We start from the raw sequence: 20,335 nt of genomic DNA on the forward strand, positions 1-20,335 counted from the left end.
CTGCTGTTGTGGAAGAGGACACAGGGTGGGGAGATGCAAGCCCTGGGTCCTGATCTCTATTCTGCTGCTAAACAGCTGAGCCACCCTGAGCCCATCCCTGACCTCTCCTGGGCTCCAGATGCTCCTCAGTAAGATCACAGAGTGATCTCCAAGCTCTCCAAGTTGCTTCCAGCTAGGCAGCCGCTCTATGGTTACACATTTAAGAGTGTTTTAAAGAACACGCTTCCAAAGCATCCTAAGCTTTTCGCCTCTAAACATTACAAAGAATGGGGAATAAAACGAACTGTTAAAAATGATTATCATCATTTTTGAGCATAAAGCAAATTGGTGCAGTCTCACTCTTCATTGAACACAAATGGTAGCAATTCCTGAAGTGGCTGGAAAAAGTCATTGTTCGGCTTTGCGAGTCATCTTCAGCCAGCAGGCGTGTGCGTTTCTGTCCGGTCTGACCGCTGCATGGTAGCGATCCTTCAGTCTCTGTGCCTTTATTTGCCTATAATCTGAGCGAGCATTCTCCTAAAGCAGAACGGAAATTCCTGAAGGGCAAAAACCAGCTCCCTTTTGTACCGTACATGTATCCCCACTGCCTAGCACAGTCATCAGCACGTGTCTACAGAATTTGTACTTATCTCTGCCATAATATGCAGAAGCCCCAGCTACCTTGGCACTGCACCCATACTTTCTAATGTGCATCTTTATTAACAGGCAAAGAAACCACATCATTAGCACTGGTTCAACGTCAGAAACGCATGTGGCTTTTTACCAACGGAAGTGGATGCACTAAAGCTGGCTTTGCTGCTGCCCCCTACGGTCTGCTGCTGCAACTTCCCAAACAATTTGTCTTCCCCATTAGACCCGGAGCTCCTTAAAGCTGGAGATGTGCTGACGTCCTGTTTGTGCTCCTACTTAGCGGAATACTTTACAGAGAGTAAACACTTAATAAATGCTCTTTCATTCATTCATTCATTGGCAGTTGCTGACTTACTTTCCTTCATTCAATCATTTTCTCTCAAATTCATTTGACCTGCTCCATACATACAAACCTGTCAGTTTGTTCGTGTGCCCATTAATGCACTAGTGTTCTCTCTCTCTGTCTCTCCTTCATCTCTCTCTCTCTCTCTGTCTCTGTGTCTCTCCTCTCTCTCTCTCTCTCTCTTTCTCACACACACACAGACACACACACACACACACACACACACACACACCCCACTACAGCGCTAAGTGAAGCCCTAATCGCCTCTCGCTTGGACCATGCTGCAGTAGCTCAAATGGACTCTCTGCTCTCAAGCACTCCCTTTTATCATTCCTCCTTACACAACCACTGAACTTAAGTTGAAGCACAACTATAACCGAGTCATGTCCCTATCCAAAGTTTCTCACTGGCTCCATGTCGCCTCCAGAACCAAACCTCACTTTCTGAGCCTGGCATCTGAGACCTTCCACAACATGGCTCTATCCACCTTCCTGCAGACTGAAGCGATAATCTCTTCCTTTTCAGATTTTCCCAGAGTCCTTTGTCCAGATCTCTCCTTTGCCTCTATTATATTATACCTGGTGGCAGCCTTATTTGTTTGTATCTTGTAAGCTCTTGGAGGCCAAAACTTGGAGAAGAACTCTGATTTAGCAAGAGTTGCTGGGAAAACTGGAAAGCAGCTAGTTGAAACTAGGTCTAGACCAACACCTTTCATTCCTTCATTAGCCAAATCAGCCCAAAATAGATGAAACCGGGTAACAAGTGAGATGACAACCAGAAGAGGTTGTCCCACAGTTATGGATGGGGTAAGGGAGAGGGGGATCCTTTAGCTAAACAAAGGCCAGTGGCAATCATAAAATAGAAAACTAGATGATCATGACTACATGCAATTGAAAACCTTGTACATGAACGAAGTTAATGCAAATAATACGGGAAGTACTTGATTAGGCAAAAATCCTTAATCAAATAATCATGGATAAGGGTCAGATATCCAAGATACATGGGGAACGAATCCAAACATATAAAAGCAAAAGCCATTCCCCCATAGATAAGGAGGCAAACACTCAAAACCCTGTGCTGGATATTTTAACCCTTTCATCTCCAGAATGTCTTCCTGGGACCCCACCAGCCTGAATGGTGACTTCCTTACCTGGCCCAGGATTTCAGTCAGACTCCAGCCATGCCTCACTTTACTCCCTACCCTCCTAACATCTTCTCTCTAGCCCTACCAGCAGCCTTGCCCCACGTGCCCTTACCTTCTCCTTCTTCCAAGTCCAGTTCCCCCAACCCCCAGTGTTCTAAACCACGAGGAAATCAACTGTGCGCTTGCTGGCAGAGTATCTGAGAGAGGTGAGTCAATCTGCTCCCCACTGGTCCCATTCACTGTCCCTGAAATTTTCTGGACCAAAGTGTCCCTCCTTGCCCACCACTTTCTTCATGTGGCATCACCCCATTAGAATGAAAGCTCCTAATGAGCTGTAATTGTGTTTTCTTTCATATTTGTCTCTCTAGGTTTTAACACCACATTTGGCTACAGAATAAGCATTTAATAAATGCTTTTTCATTCTTTCAATCAAAGGATATGAACAAACAACTCACAAAAGAAGAGCTGTAAGCTATTTACAACCATATTAGAGAGTCCTCTAATAATAGAGGAAATGAAAATCAGACCAACTCTAAAGTTTCACTTCCAAACCAGCAAACCACCAAAGATGGCAAAAGATAGGAATGACCAATGCTGACAGACACACTAAGGCCCTGCTGGAAAAGGCATCCTAGGAAGGATGCCTCTCTGAGAAATGCAGGCAAGGAGAGGAAGGCTGCTTTGCCATGCTTCTCTCACTTAAGGGGTTAGCATTTCATGTGCATCTCAGCCTGAGGGGCAGAGGACAAGGAAACTGAGCTCACGCTAGTGGGATGGCCCCTGTCACACTAAGAAGGTGACTCAAAAGTCCACACATACCCTCTGACCTCTAGATTTCCCCAAGGAGTCCTAGGATAAAGAGAAAACTTCCGTACCTACCAAGATATTTATAGCAGGCCTTTTTGTAGTAGTCAAGAACCAGATACCAAGTGGTTACCCATCCACTGGAAAAGGCTAAGTAAGTTTTGGTTCATGAATGTGATGGAAAACTACTGTGCTATAGGGAATGACGAATATGATGAATACAGAGAAGTGTGGAAAGACATGTAAGCTGACACAAAGTAAAGAAAGGAGAACCAGGAAAACACTACACAAGTACAAAGACACTACACAAAGATTACAACAAGGTAAACAGAAAGAATGAGGGGACAAATAAAACTGAATTCTGTAAAGTTAAAATAGCTAAGCATGGACCCACATGAAAATGTGCCCCTGCCTTCTTTACCAAAAGGGAGGGAGGCAGGACATGGACAGCCACTGATCTGACTGATGGGTAGCTTACTAAACTGTTTTTCTCCTCTTAATTTTTTTATCATAAGAGAAGTGAAGAAGGGATAAGTAGGAGGTATAAAAAAAAGAGATACATTTTTAAAGTCTGAATTGGATTAGTTAATTAATCAATATTAGTTAAGTATCTACTATATGCAATAAGTATAAAGAAGAGGGCCAGAAAAACTGAGAAACTGGAGAAGGGAGAGCTCACTTTTAAATGGGAGGCACTCCCATTATTAGACAATCTCCTCCAGAAAGAGGCAGGCAGATAATGGAACAACTTGGAAGCTTACACAGTGGTAGAGGAAAGCCAGTGTGGGATTAGGCTTAAGGTTCACCAAAATAATACGGAATTGACACCACATCCCTTCTATTTACAAAACAGTAATTGGGGGCTGCTGGTGAAGGTACACAAAGCTCTGTGCACACACCCCCAAGGAATATCACACTTCAATAGACTGTGACCTCTGTTGTGGGGATGCCTTTAAATGCTATGGACAACAATCCACAGAATCCTTTTCCTTTTCCTCCTCCATGTTTCCTGTTCATAGCGTCCTACAAATCTTCAACAAACTATGTGCTGAACATGGCAGAGGGCTTCTGGCAGGTCTTCTGATACTATGTGCTGCCATGAGTCTTCATTCTCTCTAGAAGACAGCTCCCTTTCCTTCTGCACCTGGATGTTGTCTTTCAGAGAGGCAGAATAATGTAGGAGATAAAGAACTGGTGGCAGAGTCAAGACATCCTTTGCTCACACCTGATTTCTGACACTTATGTATGAGTATTGTGAACACAGGCAACTGACTTCATGTGTCCAAGGCTAAAATGACTCTCCAAGACTCATCCACTAAGTCATGGAAGGGCTGCAATCTCTACAGGGGAGGGAGTCTACATGCAGATAAAATCACAGATCCTTGTCCTGTTGGCATATCCCTCATGCCGCTTGTGTGCTACATGTCACTGGCGAGGAGCGGCAGCCAACTTCTTCCCACTAAGGATCACTTTCCACTGCTCTCGGGTCACTTGCAATATCATTTCTTTAGGGATTGTGTTATTCTGTGATTATCACAGTGTACCGTCTTTGGGAGAACATCCATATTAAAAAGATGAGTTTTATGTCGGGGAATGGCCTGAGATAATCATAAGCACAAATAATTATGTACAAACAAAATATACACAAGATAATTGGAGATTATTGGAAGGTTCTTGCACTAAAGGAGGCTGAGAGAAAAGCTTCTTGCAGAAGGTGGAACTGAGCTGAAACCAGAAGGAGGCCGGGGGTCAGGAAGTGGAGGAGAAGCATTAGAGAGCCTCTGTCACCAGGGACAGCAGAGAAAATGCCCATAGGGATTAACACAATAGGTGGCCTGTCTAATTGCATGCTACATTCTGAACAACAGATATTCCTTATCTACTTGGTTTTTCCATTGTGGATTATCAGACCTACCTCTTTTGGGTTATGAAATCCTGTAACGTTGTAAGATTTGAGGCAATGAGCACAATGCCATTACCACCTAGAGGGCATCCCTCTGTACTGGCCAACATCCCTGACAGTGGGCAGTGCGGCTGCCCAGCACACATCTACCTGTCTTTGTCTATCATTATCCCCATGTTAGCTCTGGGACCTGTTCCCATAGGAACGCCTAACATTCAGGGGTTACATAGTAGCAAAGATAATCACCCCACTTCAAGCATTCCTTGGCTCTGCAGAGATCTGCAAAAGTCACAAGGATTGGCTCATAATCACAGCACAGCCTGATTCAGCCCCTCTCCTGTGAGCAGCAACTCATATTGCTCCTCCTGTGGCACACAAACATCTATGCCTGACATCCCCAGGCGTCCTACTTCAATTGTCTGTCCTTGTTCCATAGCCACTGTCACCCATCAGCATACTCTCTGACCACACCCTTAGGCAGAGATCAGCCTAATGTCCTCTCATAGTCTGAGTACAAGGGGAGCCTTTCTGTGATTCTGGTTAGGCTCTTGGATGTCAAGGGCCTGCCCGTCTCAACCCTTGCCAGCACCTCATTTTTACTGATGACTCAAGGTAGCTAAGTGACTGGCCAAATAACAAATACTGGAGGCAGAATTTGAACTCAGGTCAGTTAACTTCAAACTGACCATTTTTACATCACAGTGCATTTGCCCCTCTTTCCTCTTTCCCTCGAACACCATTTCTGCCTGACTCATAAGCTATTTCTAGTAACACGATGAGGGTAGATCTTGACACCAATGAAGCCAAGGTCAAAACCTTGGAACAATAGTCTAGAAGAAGAAAAACCTCTCCAGACGTAGATCTTAAAGTTTATTAGACAATTACTTGTTGAACGATTACACCAAGATTCACTACGAACCTTATGTAGTGCTTACCGTTAATGACTGGAGTGTATACAACAATCCCAACCAAATTCGGATCCGATACTGTTGTGTCTAGAATAAGGCCCCCAATACTGAAACATAAAACGGGAACATTTAGAAGAAAAAAAGACACCAGTTAAAACTTGCTATTTTTACACAGAAATCCCTGCCTTTTTATAAAATGTTAAAAGTCAGAAGAAAATATAAAGCAAAACCCAAAGAAGCATGACAAAGACCACAAGTCGATCTACGAAGCTCGAGAGCGGCCCATTTAAGATCCTGTTTCCTTTTAAAGACATGAGCCTTTAAAACAGATTTTACAGTCAAGTGAGCGCATGCCCAAACAATGATAGAGGAAGTCTTGGCTCTGCCATTTACTTCACAGAATGAGGACCTGCAGAGGTGAGAGGCCTGGCACAAAACCTTCCTATGGGCCTCTACCGACACACTAGAGCTCTCATTAGCCGGAGGCTGTCCAAGATGGCAGAGGCCACCTCTACTGAGCAGAGGTCCAACAGCGATGGGTGCTGTTATAAAGTGGGCTGATGGCCAGAACCCCAGCCTGGACTCAGATCCATCCCATTCTGACTCTAGGCACTGATACTCCAGGAGACATAGCATGGGGCAGGGCTGGACTTAGGGTCCAGAAGATCCAGGCCTCTTACTGCTAACACTTAATTATTCTTTATCCCTCTGACCACGGACAAGTCATGGAGCTTTTCTAAGCCTCAGTATCCTCATCTGTAAGATGGAGAGCAATGTCAGGCTGTGAGGCTCCCATGGAATAATTTATGTAAAGCACTTTTCAAACTTCACAGGTCTATGCCAATATAACTTATAAGACCTTACACTGTCTTGGATTATGAACTCTCTAGGTGTATCTAATATTCCTGCAGAGAAAGGCACCAGGTAAGGTGTAAAGAAAGAATCCAAGTGAGGCACAGGGTGTGAGAGGACCGAGAGCCTGCATCAGGAGCCCAGAAGACCAGCCAGCCAGGTTCCAGTGCTGCCCTGACCTATTCAGCTGGGAGTCATAAAACCATCACTTCCACCTCCCTATGATCATATCTTATAGAGAAGATGCCTCTTGGAAGTGGTATGAAGTTCCACACCCAAAGGCCCCCATCCCAATGAAGTCACAGGCCTGGTCAAAAACAGACTAGCAATGGGGCCGAGACTTATGATGTTACTAGCACAATGAACTTGCAGGGAGGAAACTCCATCTACTAATGCATGTCAGCATCTGCTCTGCAACTTCTGGTCTTGGAGAGTTGCCAAAAGCACTAAGAAGTAAATGACTTACCCAGGGTCATACTGCCAGGCAGTGTCAGAGGTGGGACTTGAACCCAGGTCTCCCCAACTCTGAGGCCAGCTCTCAATCCTCTACATCAAACTGTCTTTGTACTTTAAAAAAAACATTCTCCCCCCTCGCTCCCTATAACCTTCAAAATCAAATATGGAATGAAAAGTACAAACCCAACTTTAGAAGAAAAAATGAATCAGCATAAGCCCCCTTTCTCCTCTGCCTATTGAGTGTGTCCTTTAAAGCCAAACTAAAACACTCCCTTGTCTGTAAAGCCTTCCTTGAAAAAGTGAGGATTTTTCCTATTCCAGAGTTCAACCACCCTTGTTCAGCACTGGAGAATTCTCTACATGCCGAACCACATAACGCCATTTTTACTCTTCCTAGCCACTTCGCCCACACGTCCACATGTCCTCGATCTAACGCTCACCTGCTTATAACCATCGCTGTGATGACGGGCTCCCAGCCTGAATGGAGAACGGTCCTTGTAGCTGGGTGTTTGGCAGCTATCACAATCCATATGGGAGTCAGAGCCAAGAAAAAGGCACCAACTAAAGGAGCTATGTAATAATATGTCTCTGAAATGGAATAAGAAATGTTGATTCCAGTTAATGTGTAGTTCAAAAAATATTCAGTGATGTACCTGAGAACAAAGTAGATGGATTGCCATGAAAGCCTTAAGAAAACCAAAGTTTAAACTGATTAAATATCTTATATTAAGACTAAAGCATTTGGTCTCCCTTATGTAAGGTTTTGAAATGCACACTGAAATTCTTAATTACAGTAACTCAAATTTTAAAATTCAATTTGAAACAAAGTATAGCCTTGTGTGTTGGTGTCTTCCTTCATCCCTAGAATGTAAGAAGCTCCAGGTCATCTTTATTGTCACTCTCCCCCCTCCCCCCCCACCCCCGTCTAGTACTGTCTTCTGCACTAAAGAGGCTCTCACAGATGTTGGTGGAATGAATGAACTAACAAATAATGAAAACCCACAATCATAGGGATTAAATCAAACATATTAGCTATCAAGGTATAAGGTTAATTCAGAAAATTAAACTTTAAAATCATTTTAACACCAAACCACACCAACTGTAAAAAGCAAGAACAAACACATTCACTTCTCTGGAGCCTTTTATTTCATCAAACTGACTTTTTAGCATTAACACTCACATTGTCAGCAACAGGAAAGAAAATCATTGAGAAATTGCTCAGGGAGGAAACAAACAACTCATTCCATTCGATGACAGACTCTCGGTACACAGCACTGGTCAAACTGTCCTGCTTCCTAAGAAAGCCTTTCTACAGTGACATTCCAGTAAATGTATTTTCATGTCTCCTTCCATTTGATGTCTTGCACATTCTATTTTGTGTAATTTTATCAATAATTTTTAAAGGATGAGAAAATAACTTAATTTACAGCTTGGATTCACAGTTCTCCTTTTCCACCTAATTCAAACAATCATAATATTCAAAGTGACCTCAGAACCATAAAATCTGCCCCCAACCTGAATCACAAACCCTGTTTCCTTTCCAGGTCACACAATTTTCAGATGGCTCTAATCATTAGAAAATTCTTTATTATATAGAAATGAAATCTGCTTTCCCCAAACTTCTACCAATTGGTCCTGTTTCTGCCCTCAGATGCCAAGCAGAAAAAAGCTGAATGCATCTCCCACACATTGAAAAACAGAGTTACGTTCCCCCACCCCTGGCCTTTAAATTTCCTTGATGTAGGATAAATAGCTTCAGTGTCCAGCTCAACACTGTCTACCATGGGTGCCGCATAGCTTCAATGTGACTCTCCTGACTCTCACATGGGGCCAAACTTCTAGAACTGGATCTTCACCTGGGGGCCTATGAATTATATATACATATATATACACACACATATGTGCATATATGTATATATACTCATTTCAGAATAATTCCTTTCCTTCGTAATTTTTTAAAATGATTTTAAAAACATTATTCTAAGAAAGGTCCATAAGCTTCACCAGACTGCCAAAGGGGTCCATTTGAAAAAAATGTTAAAGAAGTTGAGAACTCCTGGCCTAGAATCTACAAGCTTAGTTTCTGGAAAATTCTGGAAATGAATCCTTAAAGAGATGGGTAGTGAACACCAAGGAACGGAAGTAGTAACTACAAAAGGCCACTGTGGCTTTATCAGGAATAAATCATGCTAGAGTAAAAAAAATCATTTTTTCACAAGTTTATTAAACTAGTAGATGAGAACATATTGTGTAGATATAGTTTATATAGATTTCTACAAATCTTTTGATAATGCATCTCATGCCATTCTTGTGGAAAAGATGGAGAGAAACTGACTAGCCAATAACACAATCAGATGGACTCTGATCTGGATGGATGGTCAGATACAAACAGCTGTTAATGTCTAAATGTCAACATAGCAAATAAACAAATGAGTAGCGTGTATGAATGAACAGTAAAAGCGTTTATTAAGCAATCACCATGTGTCAGGCTAAGTGCCACAGGCTGGAGATAATACAGTCCCTGTCCTCAAACGGCTTGTGCTCTAATGGGAGTAAGAGGGAGGAGGGAAAGAGAAGGTCTGGAAATGGCCAGGTAGTGACATGGAGGCCCAGGTCCAGGTAAGACAGGGAGCAGCATGGTCTGGAAATGGCCAGGAAGCACCCTGGCTCTGTCTGGCCCTGGATTGTTTAACATTTTTATCAATGGCTGGATAAAGGCAGAGATGAGACACCCATCAGATTCTCAGACAGCTCCAAGCTAGGAGGGACAGCTAACACAGTTGGTAACAGTATCAGGATCTGAAAGGATCTCACAGACTCAGAGCAGTGATGTCAAACCCAAACAGAAACACGGGCCACTAATCCATGTCCAAGGATCCCCGTGGGGGCACAGTGACCTAGAAAACCACGCATGTTTATATGTTTCTTTTTTTATTATCACATCACCACACTGAAATCAGATAGGAACTCCATTTTAATCTGGTCAGGCCACACTCAGGAGTGTTATGAGTCTCATGCAGCCCAGAAGCTCAGGCTGGAATCCTGGGCTGAATCTAGTAAGAAGAAGGTCAGCAGGAATAAATAGGAAGTTTTACACTTGGGTACATAATCAATGTCACAAGTACAAAATGTCAGAGGCAGGCTTACAGATTAGTTGCTTAAAAAAAAAGAAAGATCTGGAAGTCTCAGTAGACTGCAAACTCAATCTGAATGACCCCCAGGATAAGCTCATCAGGAGGGAGATTGCTTCAGCTTTGGGACTCACACCTCATCAAGGACCTCAGTTACTTCCACCCTTCTGATCAGAGTGTGTAAGTCCAGCCTCTCTCCACTATCCTGCCAGGACCTTCTGGCACCACCACACCCCTGTTTGAGTTTCCTTTTGTGTACCGTCTCCGCCGATTAAATCATAACCTCCTTGCATAGAGACTGTCTTTTTTGAATTACTCTATCACATAGTAGCCACATAATAAACGTTGGCCCTAGCCTAGCCTACTCAGAGTCTGTGAGACCTTCATGATTTCACTGATACGGGTATGATTTACAAGCTCTCACCTCTTCTTACTTTAAATGATTCTTGCCCAAGTTTTCCCGTAGATCTCTCAGAGAGGATCTACCCAACACAGTAGAGGCTTTCCTCAAGGTCTTTTGACATCCAATGAGTGCCCTGGTGAACTCAAGAATCTGTCCTTTGCTCAGGCCGCACGTCACAATGGCATCTTTTTCTGGTCATGCTGCTTTGATCATATTCACTTTGTGCACACAGTTTATCTTTGGAAATCTGCTGGAGCCTACATCAATCGTCATCTAATGAATCAACAAGTATTAAGCTCCTACTATGTCCCAGGCACTCTGTTAATTGCTGGGGATCCAAAGCAAAAGCAAAACAGCCCCTGCTCTCAAGCAGCTTAAATGAAGCTTCAATCTACTGCTCCAAGTCCTGCCCCCAGGGCCCAAGCAGAAGCCCTTTTCTACATGACAATCTTCCAAATCCCTGAAGACAGCTGTCACCTCTCCATCACCCCTAGCACCCTCCCTGTAAAGCTTCTTAAGGCTAAGCATCCCCAGTTCTTTCATGTGGTCTTCACATGGGGTCCTTATTCTGACCTCCCCCCTCCAGACATGCTCCAGGAGACCAATGTCCCTCCTAAATTGCGACATCTAGAACTGGATAGAATGTGCCAGTATTTCCGGAAAAGGATAACGAAGAATGATATTTGCAAGTAACTGCTGACTTTGGAGAAAGGGGCACTGAAAACACTAAGAAAAGCTTTATCTAATTCAATGATCAGTAATCTATTCTGACCTGAGACAAAAACTCGCCATCATCTTTAACCATTTAAGGTAAAATGGATAAAGAATAAAACCAATGACTAAAGAAACTATCCCTTCACATCTCTACCCTTTCCTGCAGGGACAGGAGCCCCCTGCACCTGCCAGTGCCGAAGGAATGCTTTTGTCAAATAACTGAACTGTCCCAGTCTCCAGAGTTCACCATAACAAAAGAAGCGATGGAATTAGTGGGAAAATTTGGTACAATGTGCCTTGCTGAAGTGTTTTACGGTAATTCTGTTTAGTTTAAGAGCCTGTAAAATGGTCCCTGGTCCCACCAAACAGCATCACAGCGCCAAGAAGAACTTACATAGTCATACTATATCCAACCAACCAAATCTCATCAAAATTAATATGGCTAGAAGCAACTGGCAAATAAAGAAACGTGTCAAACATTGTCTTTCTTAGAGATAAGATTCTTTTCTAGATGACTGAACATTAAAAGAGAGGACTTAAGAGGCACTAAGGATATAATCCTGCAAAGAGACATCATTAACTTAAAACTAACCATGACTATGGCATCAACTGAAAGCACAAAGAGCCTCTTCCTTTTAAATTAAAAGCCCGACAGATGAGCTCAGTTAATACAGTAATTTGCATTAACTAGAAATCGCCTTCCAGAACCTCTAGGGTGCTTAGCAAACTCTCTGCAACTTGAAACATCACGTCATCATCAATGGATGCGATCACTATTTTTGCTTGACTAATTTTCTTTGTGACAAAGACAAGTCCAATGGGGGAGGAGAAAGGGGTTTTATAAAGAACTTGGCTTCCAGGTCAAGAATAAAAGGCATCAAAAAATCGAGGAAAAAAAGTCTCTCCACATTTCACTATTTAATGTGATGCGGCATCAGAGCCCTGGGCCTGGGTCCCCTTGCTTTCAAGCTGCCTGGCATTTGTGTAGTTTCTGAGTGTTCATTTCTGAATAGATAGAAAGGGCACGATAATTCTTGAACTACCTACTCCAAACCTCATTCATTAAGTACTGACTCTGAGCAATCCTCGCACAGTGCTAAGGATACAGGGACAAAATGAAAAATAGCCCCTCACCGCATGGAGCTTCCATTTTTCCAGAGGATATAGAGTATACAGATTAATTATGGTTGTGACCATGTGAGGAGGGAGAGAACACTAAAATGAGGGGAATCTAAAAGGCTGTCCCATAGGTCTTGGGGGAGCCAGGGAATCTGAGAGGCTCAGACAAGGAGGGAGTATGTTCCAAGCAAGAGGTGAGGGATGGCCTGAGCATCTGGAAAGTCAGGTTTTGAGGAAGAAGTGGGCCCGTGTGGTTGGAGAACGGAGAGGGCAGAACAGAGAGTAAAGTCAAGAGGGCCTAGAAAGGTGGAGATAGTTGGTGTACAAAGGGCCTTAAAAGTCAAGCTGATATGCCCAAAGGGCTATAAAACTGTGCATACTCCTTTGATCCAGCAATACCACTTCTAAGTCTATATCCCAAAGAGATCATAAAAAGAGGAAAAGGACCTACATGTACAAAAATATTCATAGCAGCTCTTTTTGTGGTGGCAAAGAACTGGAAATTGAGGGGATGCCCATCAGTTGGGGAGTGGCTAAACAAGTTGTGGTATGTGAATGTCATAGAATACTACTGTTACTTCAGAAAAACCTGGAAAAACCTGCACTAACTGAAAATGAACGAAGTGAGCAGAACCAGGAGAATATTGGACACAAGAACAGCAACACTGTGCAACGACCAACTTTGACAGAGTTAGCCCTTCTGAGCAATGTAATGATCTAAGACAATTCCAAAAGACTCTTGATGGAAAATGCTGTCCACATCCAGATAGAGAACTATGGAGTCTAAACACAGATCAAAGTATACTATTTTCTCTTTTTTGTTGCTTTTTTTCCTTTTTCGTGGTTTTTCCCTTTTGTTCTAATTCTTCTTTCACAACATGACTAATGTGGAAATATATTAAATATGATTGTATATGTATAGCCTATATCAGATTACCTGCCATCTTGGGGAGGGGGGAGGTGAGGGAGGGAGAAAAAAATTTGAACTTAAAACTTTATAAAAATGAATGTTGAAAACTATCCTTTATGTGTAATTAGAAAAAATAAAATACTATTAAGTGGCGGAGGGGGAGTCAAGTTGAGAAATCTGGAAGCAATGGGGAGCCACAGAAGCTTCTTGAGGAAAGGAGTGATATGATCATACTTGGGCTTTCAGAAAATTCTTTTGGCAGCTCTATGGAGCATTGGCTGGAGAGGAGAGAAACTAGGAGGCAGGATTCCAAACAAAAGCTGTTAGAAAAGTTTAGGAGAAACTTGGGATGGTGGTTGTGGGGGTGGAGAGAAGGGGAAATACATGAGTCACATGATAGAAGAAAACTGGCAGGATTTGGCAACTGAAAGGATGTGAAGGGAGAGGGAGAAGAGTTTGAGATTGTAAAGCCAGGTGAAGAGAAAGATGCTGCTGCCCTCCTCACAAGAGCAGGATCCAGAGCAGGGCTGTACTGAGAAGGGAAGACAAAAGGTTCCACTTGGGGAATGTGGAGCCTGAGTCACCCAACCAGTAGGTGGTCTGGTGATGTTGATGTGGGGCCGGCACTCAGGAGAGAGAAGAGGCTGAGACACAAAGATCTGGGAGTCCTCTGCATGGAGATGGTGACTGGACGCATGGGATTGAATGCAATCACCAGGAGAGGGTTTGCAGAGAGAAGAAAGAGGTTCCAGGACAGAGTCTGGGGGGATACCTCCATCTAGTGGGCAGAAAATGGATGTTTCACTGATGAAAACCAAAGGTGAGGAGTAAAGACCAGGACAGGAGAGAGTATCCACGGGAGGGAGGTGGAGGGAGGCAACAGTGTCATGAATGAATGACAGAATAAATAAAGCTCTTTGTAACTACAGGAAGGTAAGGTCTAATAGCTGAGATAAACACAAACTACAATACGGAATCTCTGAACATAACACAGGCTATATTTCTATGCTTTGACTTAACATCCATCTTTCTTGACATCTTTGGGCTCCCTCTGCTTTTCTGACCTGCTGAAAGCATTTCCCAGCTGTTACTGACTAGGTTCATTAGGATCAAAGGATTTCAGTGTGGAAGGGTCCTTCCAGAGCATCATTCATTGCCTTCAAGATTCAGACTGGGAAATGTACGTGTGATGAATGAACAACAGTTTCCACATATTTGCTTTTCCCATGTGAACATCCAAATCAATAGATGTTTAAACCAGTGAATCTTTATGGAACACCACCAAAGTTCACTTTAGTACTTCACAAAGTGACATCCTCGGATCTGTCTAAAGTGGGAGGAGAAAGAGCTTTAATAATCTTTGTACATTTGGGAGTGATTCCCAAACGGCATGTCAGATAAAGTTGGATTCTCCGCACACTTCAACCTCAAGAACTTTACACCATGGCCATCAAAATCTAGCTTGAGATTGGGCAGTCCTGAAAACCACCAGAGGACTGGCTGAAGACTAGTCATCACTTCAGTTAAGCTGGTCTTTTTACATTGACCCTTCCTAAGTAAACATGCTCAAACATCTTGGTTTAAAAAAAAGACACAAATTAACTCGTCAAGGCAAGATATTCCCTGTACATCCAAGGGCAATGGAACCATGATCCTATCTATGAGTGAGAGTATGGGATGATCTCTATTTCTTCCATTCTGCCCCTTACTAGGTGCTTGCCCATAGACAACTCTCAGATCCTCAGTTTCCTTATCTGACAAATGAGGAGCTAAGACTATACCTGCCCTAAAGCCCTTGCTACTCCTAATATCTCCTGATTCTGCAGCAAAATGAAGTTAATGTTAATACAGTAAAGCAGAAATTGCTGGAATGAATGCCATTCAATAAAAGTATTTTGTCTATGGATAGTCAGTACCACATTTTAATTGCTTTTAAAGATGAGCATCTCTGGGCTTCAGCTAAAGTATCCCTAAATTTCATTTCCAGATTTAAACCTTAAGATACAACTGCTGTACACTAATATCGTTGCATGTTCTCAGCATTACATATGCCAGCACCTGGTCTCATAGAAGAAATCAAGTTATGGGGAGAAGTACTCAGGAGAAACTACTTGACCAGAAATGGAGGAATCATACTCTTATTAGTACCCAAGTTTGCCCTAAAGCAGGTTTCCCCTTCCCATATTCACTTTTCTTCTACTTGAGTTGTGGCAAGAAAAAGGCCAAGGTCTCTCACTTCATCCTGGCCCATCTCCAGTCAATCTGATCTATATCTCGCCACTGGACCCAGATGGCTCCAGAGGAGAAAGTGAGGGGGGTGACTTCGCACAGCCCTCCCTCACTTAAATCCAAGCCCCTTGTAAGTCATGGCATCACCTTCCTGATGTCTTGGTCCTCTCCGAGAAGGAAGGACAAACATAAACAACTGGGAAGATGGACCACAGCAGTGGGACCCAGCCTCAGACACCTCTTGGTCATGGGACTTCAGCCAAATCATGGAACCCCTCTAGGCTGAGTCAGAAATAGCAATGCCTCCGGTGCCTATACCCCAGAGTTCTGAGGATCAAACAGGAAAATGCAAAGCACTATACAAATCTAAAGATGATCAGCACGGAGTGTCATGCCAGATAGAGGAGAGCTGAGCCTAGAATGATGCACTAACCTTTGGGTTATCTTTCCGTGGCAGCTCCAATCACCAGGTGAGGACATGGAGCGTTGCCTACTGGCCTTCTAAGTCAACCCTAAGCTCTAGGTGAGGAGGCGGGGAAGGGTCCCTGTGACTTTATCAATGGAAGAAAAGTCTTTCTTGGTGAGGAAGCATCCACTGCTAGTGCCCATTAGCCACTACTCCCAGCTTTAGTTTTAGGGAGTTTCGAGTAGCACTGAGAGGGGAGGTGCCGTGCCCAGGACCACACAGTGGGGCAGTGCTGAAGGCCGAACTCAAACTCCGGTCTTCCTGTCTGGTTACCTCTGCGCCCACTGTACCACAATGCCTCGCTCAGTATTCTGTAACCCTCCACCTGGGACCATGGCAGAGAGAACCTGGAACATCAGGAATCTAGACTGCATTTATTTAAGAGTACAATGACTCTAATGCGTGAGATCTGTGCAACAACTGGGTTTTTATAGCTAATGTCCAAGGCAATCCATCAGCAAGTGTGTATTAAGCATCTACTGCATCTACTGTGTGCCAACCCCTAACAACCTCAAGGAGCCCACAGTCTGGAGGTAGGGATGACATGATAACAACTGTGTAAAAGATGGTGTTGACAGACCCTTCTAAAGTTTGAAAAGAGCTTTCCACGTGCCATCGCACATGCCTCACGGCAGCTAGGTGGCGCCACAGTGGATAGAGGGCCTGGGATCAAGAAGACTCCTCTTCCTGAGTTCCAATCTGCCTAGCTGTGTGACCCTGGGCAACTCACTGAACCCTATTTGCCTTGGTTTCTTCATCTGTAAAATGAGCTGGAAGAAGACATGGCACACGTCTCCAGTATCTCTGCCAAAGAACCCCTAAATGGGGTCACGCAGAATTGGACACACCTGAAAAACAACTCAACGACCACATCTGATCCTCACAATGATCCTGGGGGTATCATTAGCATTTCCACTTTACGATTTAGGAAATGGAGGCAGACAGCAGTTAAGTGACTCAGAGGGGGGAACACAGCTGGCTAGGAAGCATCTAAAGCTAGATGTGAACTCAGCCCTTCCTGACTGCACTCCCAGCCTCAATCCCCTGAACCACCAACTGCTTAAAGACACAGACAGTAACAAGAGACACACACTCGGTGTAAATGGCAGGCAATCCTCAGTGGGACGGGCTTCCTGCAGAGGCTGATGTTTGAGCTGAGTCTTGGACAAGGGGAGGAGGGAGACCCCCTGCAGGCCTAGAGGGTCACTAGTAAGAAAGCACAAGCTGGAGGCCAGGTATTCTGCCAGGATGGCAGGATCCAAGTTGTGAAAGGCCTTAAATTCTGGTGAATATTCTCAGTTGAAAACACTGAATCCAGTTCAGACACTAATACTGTTTTTGTTTTGTTTCATTTTAAGAAAGGCGTCTAAAGTGGTTGGCTCAAAACCTCGCTGGAGGTTGGAATGCGGGGTTTGGGGGGTTCAGCAGTCATTCCCTCTGCCCTGTGCAGCCATACACAGAGTGCCTGTGCAAGCAGCTGTGCAGCCCCTCAGTGTACCCAGCAGGGTCCCCCGGCTGTCACGGATGGGACACAAATGGTGAGCCTCTGAAATTGACTAAGCATTTCCCCATCAACCAAACTGAAAGCCAGAGAGCTCGGGTGACCAGCCCTTTGTGTGTGGCACCAAATGACAAACCAGAGACACCCCTGCTACCAGGATGGAAGCAAGGAGCAGGGTACTCAAGGGAAAATTGTCTTAAACAGATCACTCCATCTGACCTGAGACCAGCTCTGACCTCTGGTCAAGCACACCCAGGAGGAAGGCAGAGGGACTGCAGGAGATGGGCGGCACCGAATTCACCACCTCCTCCACCAGCACTTCCTCCATGGGCACCCAGCCCCCAGCTGGGGCCTTGGGACCTTCATCGAGGAGACCCCTAGGCTGTGAGACACTGAATAAGAGAAGTGAGAATGCAATCAGTGGAGGCTGAGGGGAGCCTTGGAGAGTGGCCCAGCAGGACTCCACGATCTGGGATTCCCTTGGAGTGGGCAGCTCCTCTCTGATGGAGGACAGAGGAGGCCAGGGATCATCTGGCCTTAGAGAGCTGGAGGGTCACAAGGCAGGGGGAGCCACGGCTCTTTTCCAGGCTTCTCCCCACCATTCATGCTGCCTCTCAAAGGAGGACAGAGAAGACCCCTCCAAAGCCAGACCCTGCAAACCCTTGAACATTCTAAGTCTGACAGGTTTCAGCTCCACTGACGACTGAACCTGAGTTCAAATCCCTGCTAGGCTCCTCCTCTTGACCTTGGGGCACCCACTCACTGCTCGGTACCCTAGTTCCCTCATCTGTAAAATGAAGGCAAAGCATCAGGTCATGTCCAAGGCCCCTCTGAGGTCCAGATCCTATGACCCCCCTGTACAATCAAATACTTTGCCAAACAATACTGAGAACACTGGAAGATACAGGAAGCCAACCCATGATCTCAGGACTGGTTTGGTTAAACCTACAAAAAGCTATCAATGACAACTGAAGTCAACATGCATTTGCTAAGCACTGTGCTGGGGAGCCAAAGGAAGGCAAGATCAGTCCTGCCCTCAAAGAGCTCCATGTCTACTGGAGGAGACAATGTGCAAACAAGCTGGGGGTTGGGGGAGAGGAGGGACTGGGGAAGCCTTTGTACAGGGGGTGGGATCCAACCCATTGGAGATGAAATTAATACAGAAGTCAAAAATTCTTTCCAACATGAGATATGCTGGAATAAAAAGAAAAAAGCAGTCTCTTTATTTTAGGGAAAAGGCACTTTCTCCTAGTTTATTTTTTTTCCCACGGCGACCGTCCAACCTTCTAAACCTACTGCCCTGCTCTGAACAAAAGAAAAGAGGAAGAGAAGGTATCTTTGCAGCCCTGCCCCAATGGCCAGCATCTAGGCTACCTGCAGTGTGATGACCCTGGTAACCTCAGTTTCCCCATTTATAAACTAGGGATACAGTACTAATACATTTTTTATTTTAAATGTTTTGTTTTCTGTTCAGTTCCAAATTATCTCGTTCCCTCTCCCACCTACTGAGAAGGCAAGAAATACAACACCCAAAGACACCAGAGAAAAAAGAAAAGGCCCTGTAAGTACAAAACTAGTCATGGGAGCCTTTTTTGTGGTAGCAAAGAATTGGAAACTGAGGGGATGCCCAACAACTGGCAAAACATTAAATCAGAAAGTCACTTTATTTAGAAGAGCAGCAGCTAATTTTGTAAGTGTCTAGCATAGGGATGGTATCATTATTGCAACACATCTTTATCTTATTTTGGTTTAAGAATGCTTACCAAGGCAGGCATAAAGACCCTGACTTATCCAGGCTAATATGGCCAGAGTGATGAGGTCGCCAAAACTCGCAGCAATCGGAGTGGCCACGTTGTCCGGGTTGATACCGGTCTTCTTTGAGCCAACGATGACACCAACCATTATTATCCCTAAAAGAGATAAGGTCAGTTTATCATTCATATCAAGATTCCTTTTCCTGTGATTCAGTACAAACGCTCAGATTGCTATGGGTGCACGGCAAACTGAAATATGCGCATTCATCACTGGAGCTGAACAACCAATCTGCCTCGATTAGATGACTTAAGCAAAAGATGTAAAAAAAAATGTTGTGGCAAAAATGGCTTCTAAAGATTCCAAATGGAGGTCACTGTTGAGATAAACATTTACTTTCATCCATTATTCCCGAGATGTTCAGTGATGAGTTACATAGTAGGAGACAGTTACTCTGTAAATCTGGAGAAATAAATTAAATGCATGCAGATGCTGAAAAGTAACATTCTGATGGAAAATTCAAATTTGCTACCATATGTATCTTGGATTTAATTTATGCAAGGGCCTCATGGTCCAATATTCTTATTCCACACTTCAAAAGAAAACAGTAATTGGGAGCAACAAAGAAAAGTGGGTCATGTTTACATGTGTGAGCGACTAGGGGGAAAACAGTAAGAAATCAATCTGTTTATACTGAGCTAAATTTTGAAATATTCAGAACAAGGAAGTAATTTGGCCTAGATGGCAAAACACATACAATGAGCTTTGAAGACTCTGTTTTAAGATATTCACCTTGGGGAAATAAATCATCAGCCAGCCAGAATTACAGAGTAATCCCCATCACTGGAGGGTTCAAGAAGAGGCCGAGACACCCCAAAAGGGATTCCTGTCCAGGTACATCCTCTGCCCAGGTATGAGGTGACCTCTTGGGTCCCTTCCTACTCTGAGACACGAAGACTAAGCAAAAATGACTAGGGGACGCTGTGACATTTGGTGACTGGATTAAGTCGGACGTGAAGCGGCTCTCTTCAGATAGGGCACACTGCTCAAATTTAATAGGTACTGAAGGA

At 44.0% G+C, this 20,335-nt stretch overlaps 1 protein-coding gene across 5 annotated transcripts in view; it reads right to left on the reverse strand.

Annotated features, from left to right (window-relative positions):
- Positions 1 to 20,335, reverse strand: part of SLC41A2 (solute carrier family 41 member 2) — a 131,565-nt gene that overhangs the window by 49,546 nt on the left and 61,684 nt on the right. For 4 of the 5 annotated variants that reach the window (XM_036758834.1, XM_036758830.1, XM_036758832.1 and 1 more), the window contains exons 6-8: positions 19,277 to 19,423; positions 7,481 to 7,628; positions 5,760 to 5,839 (exon numbers count right to left, since the gene is read on the reverse strand). In XM_036758834.1, the coding sequence (XP_036614729.1) occupies positions 5,760 to 5,839; positions 7,481 to 7,628; positions 19,277 to 19,423 (375 nt within the window). The remainder of the gene's footprint in view (positions 1 to 5,759; positions 5,840 to 7,480; positions 7,629 to 19,276; positions 19,424 to 20,335) is intronic. The other variant, XM_036758833.1, reaches the window with a different exon arrangement.

The sequence above is a fragment of the Trichosurus vulpecula genome, chromosome 5 (genome assembly GCF_011100635.1).
Source record: "Trichosurus vulpecula isolate mTriVul1 chromosome 5, mTriVul1.pri, whole genome shotgun sequence".
Taxonomy (NCBI): domain Eukaryota; kingdom Metazoa; phylum Chordata; class Mammalia; order Diprotodontia; family Phalangeridae; genus Trichosurus; species Trichosurus vulpecula.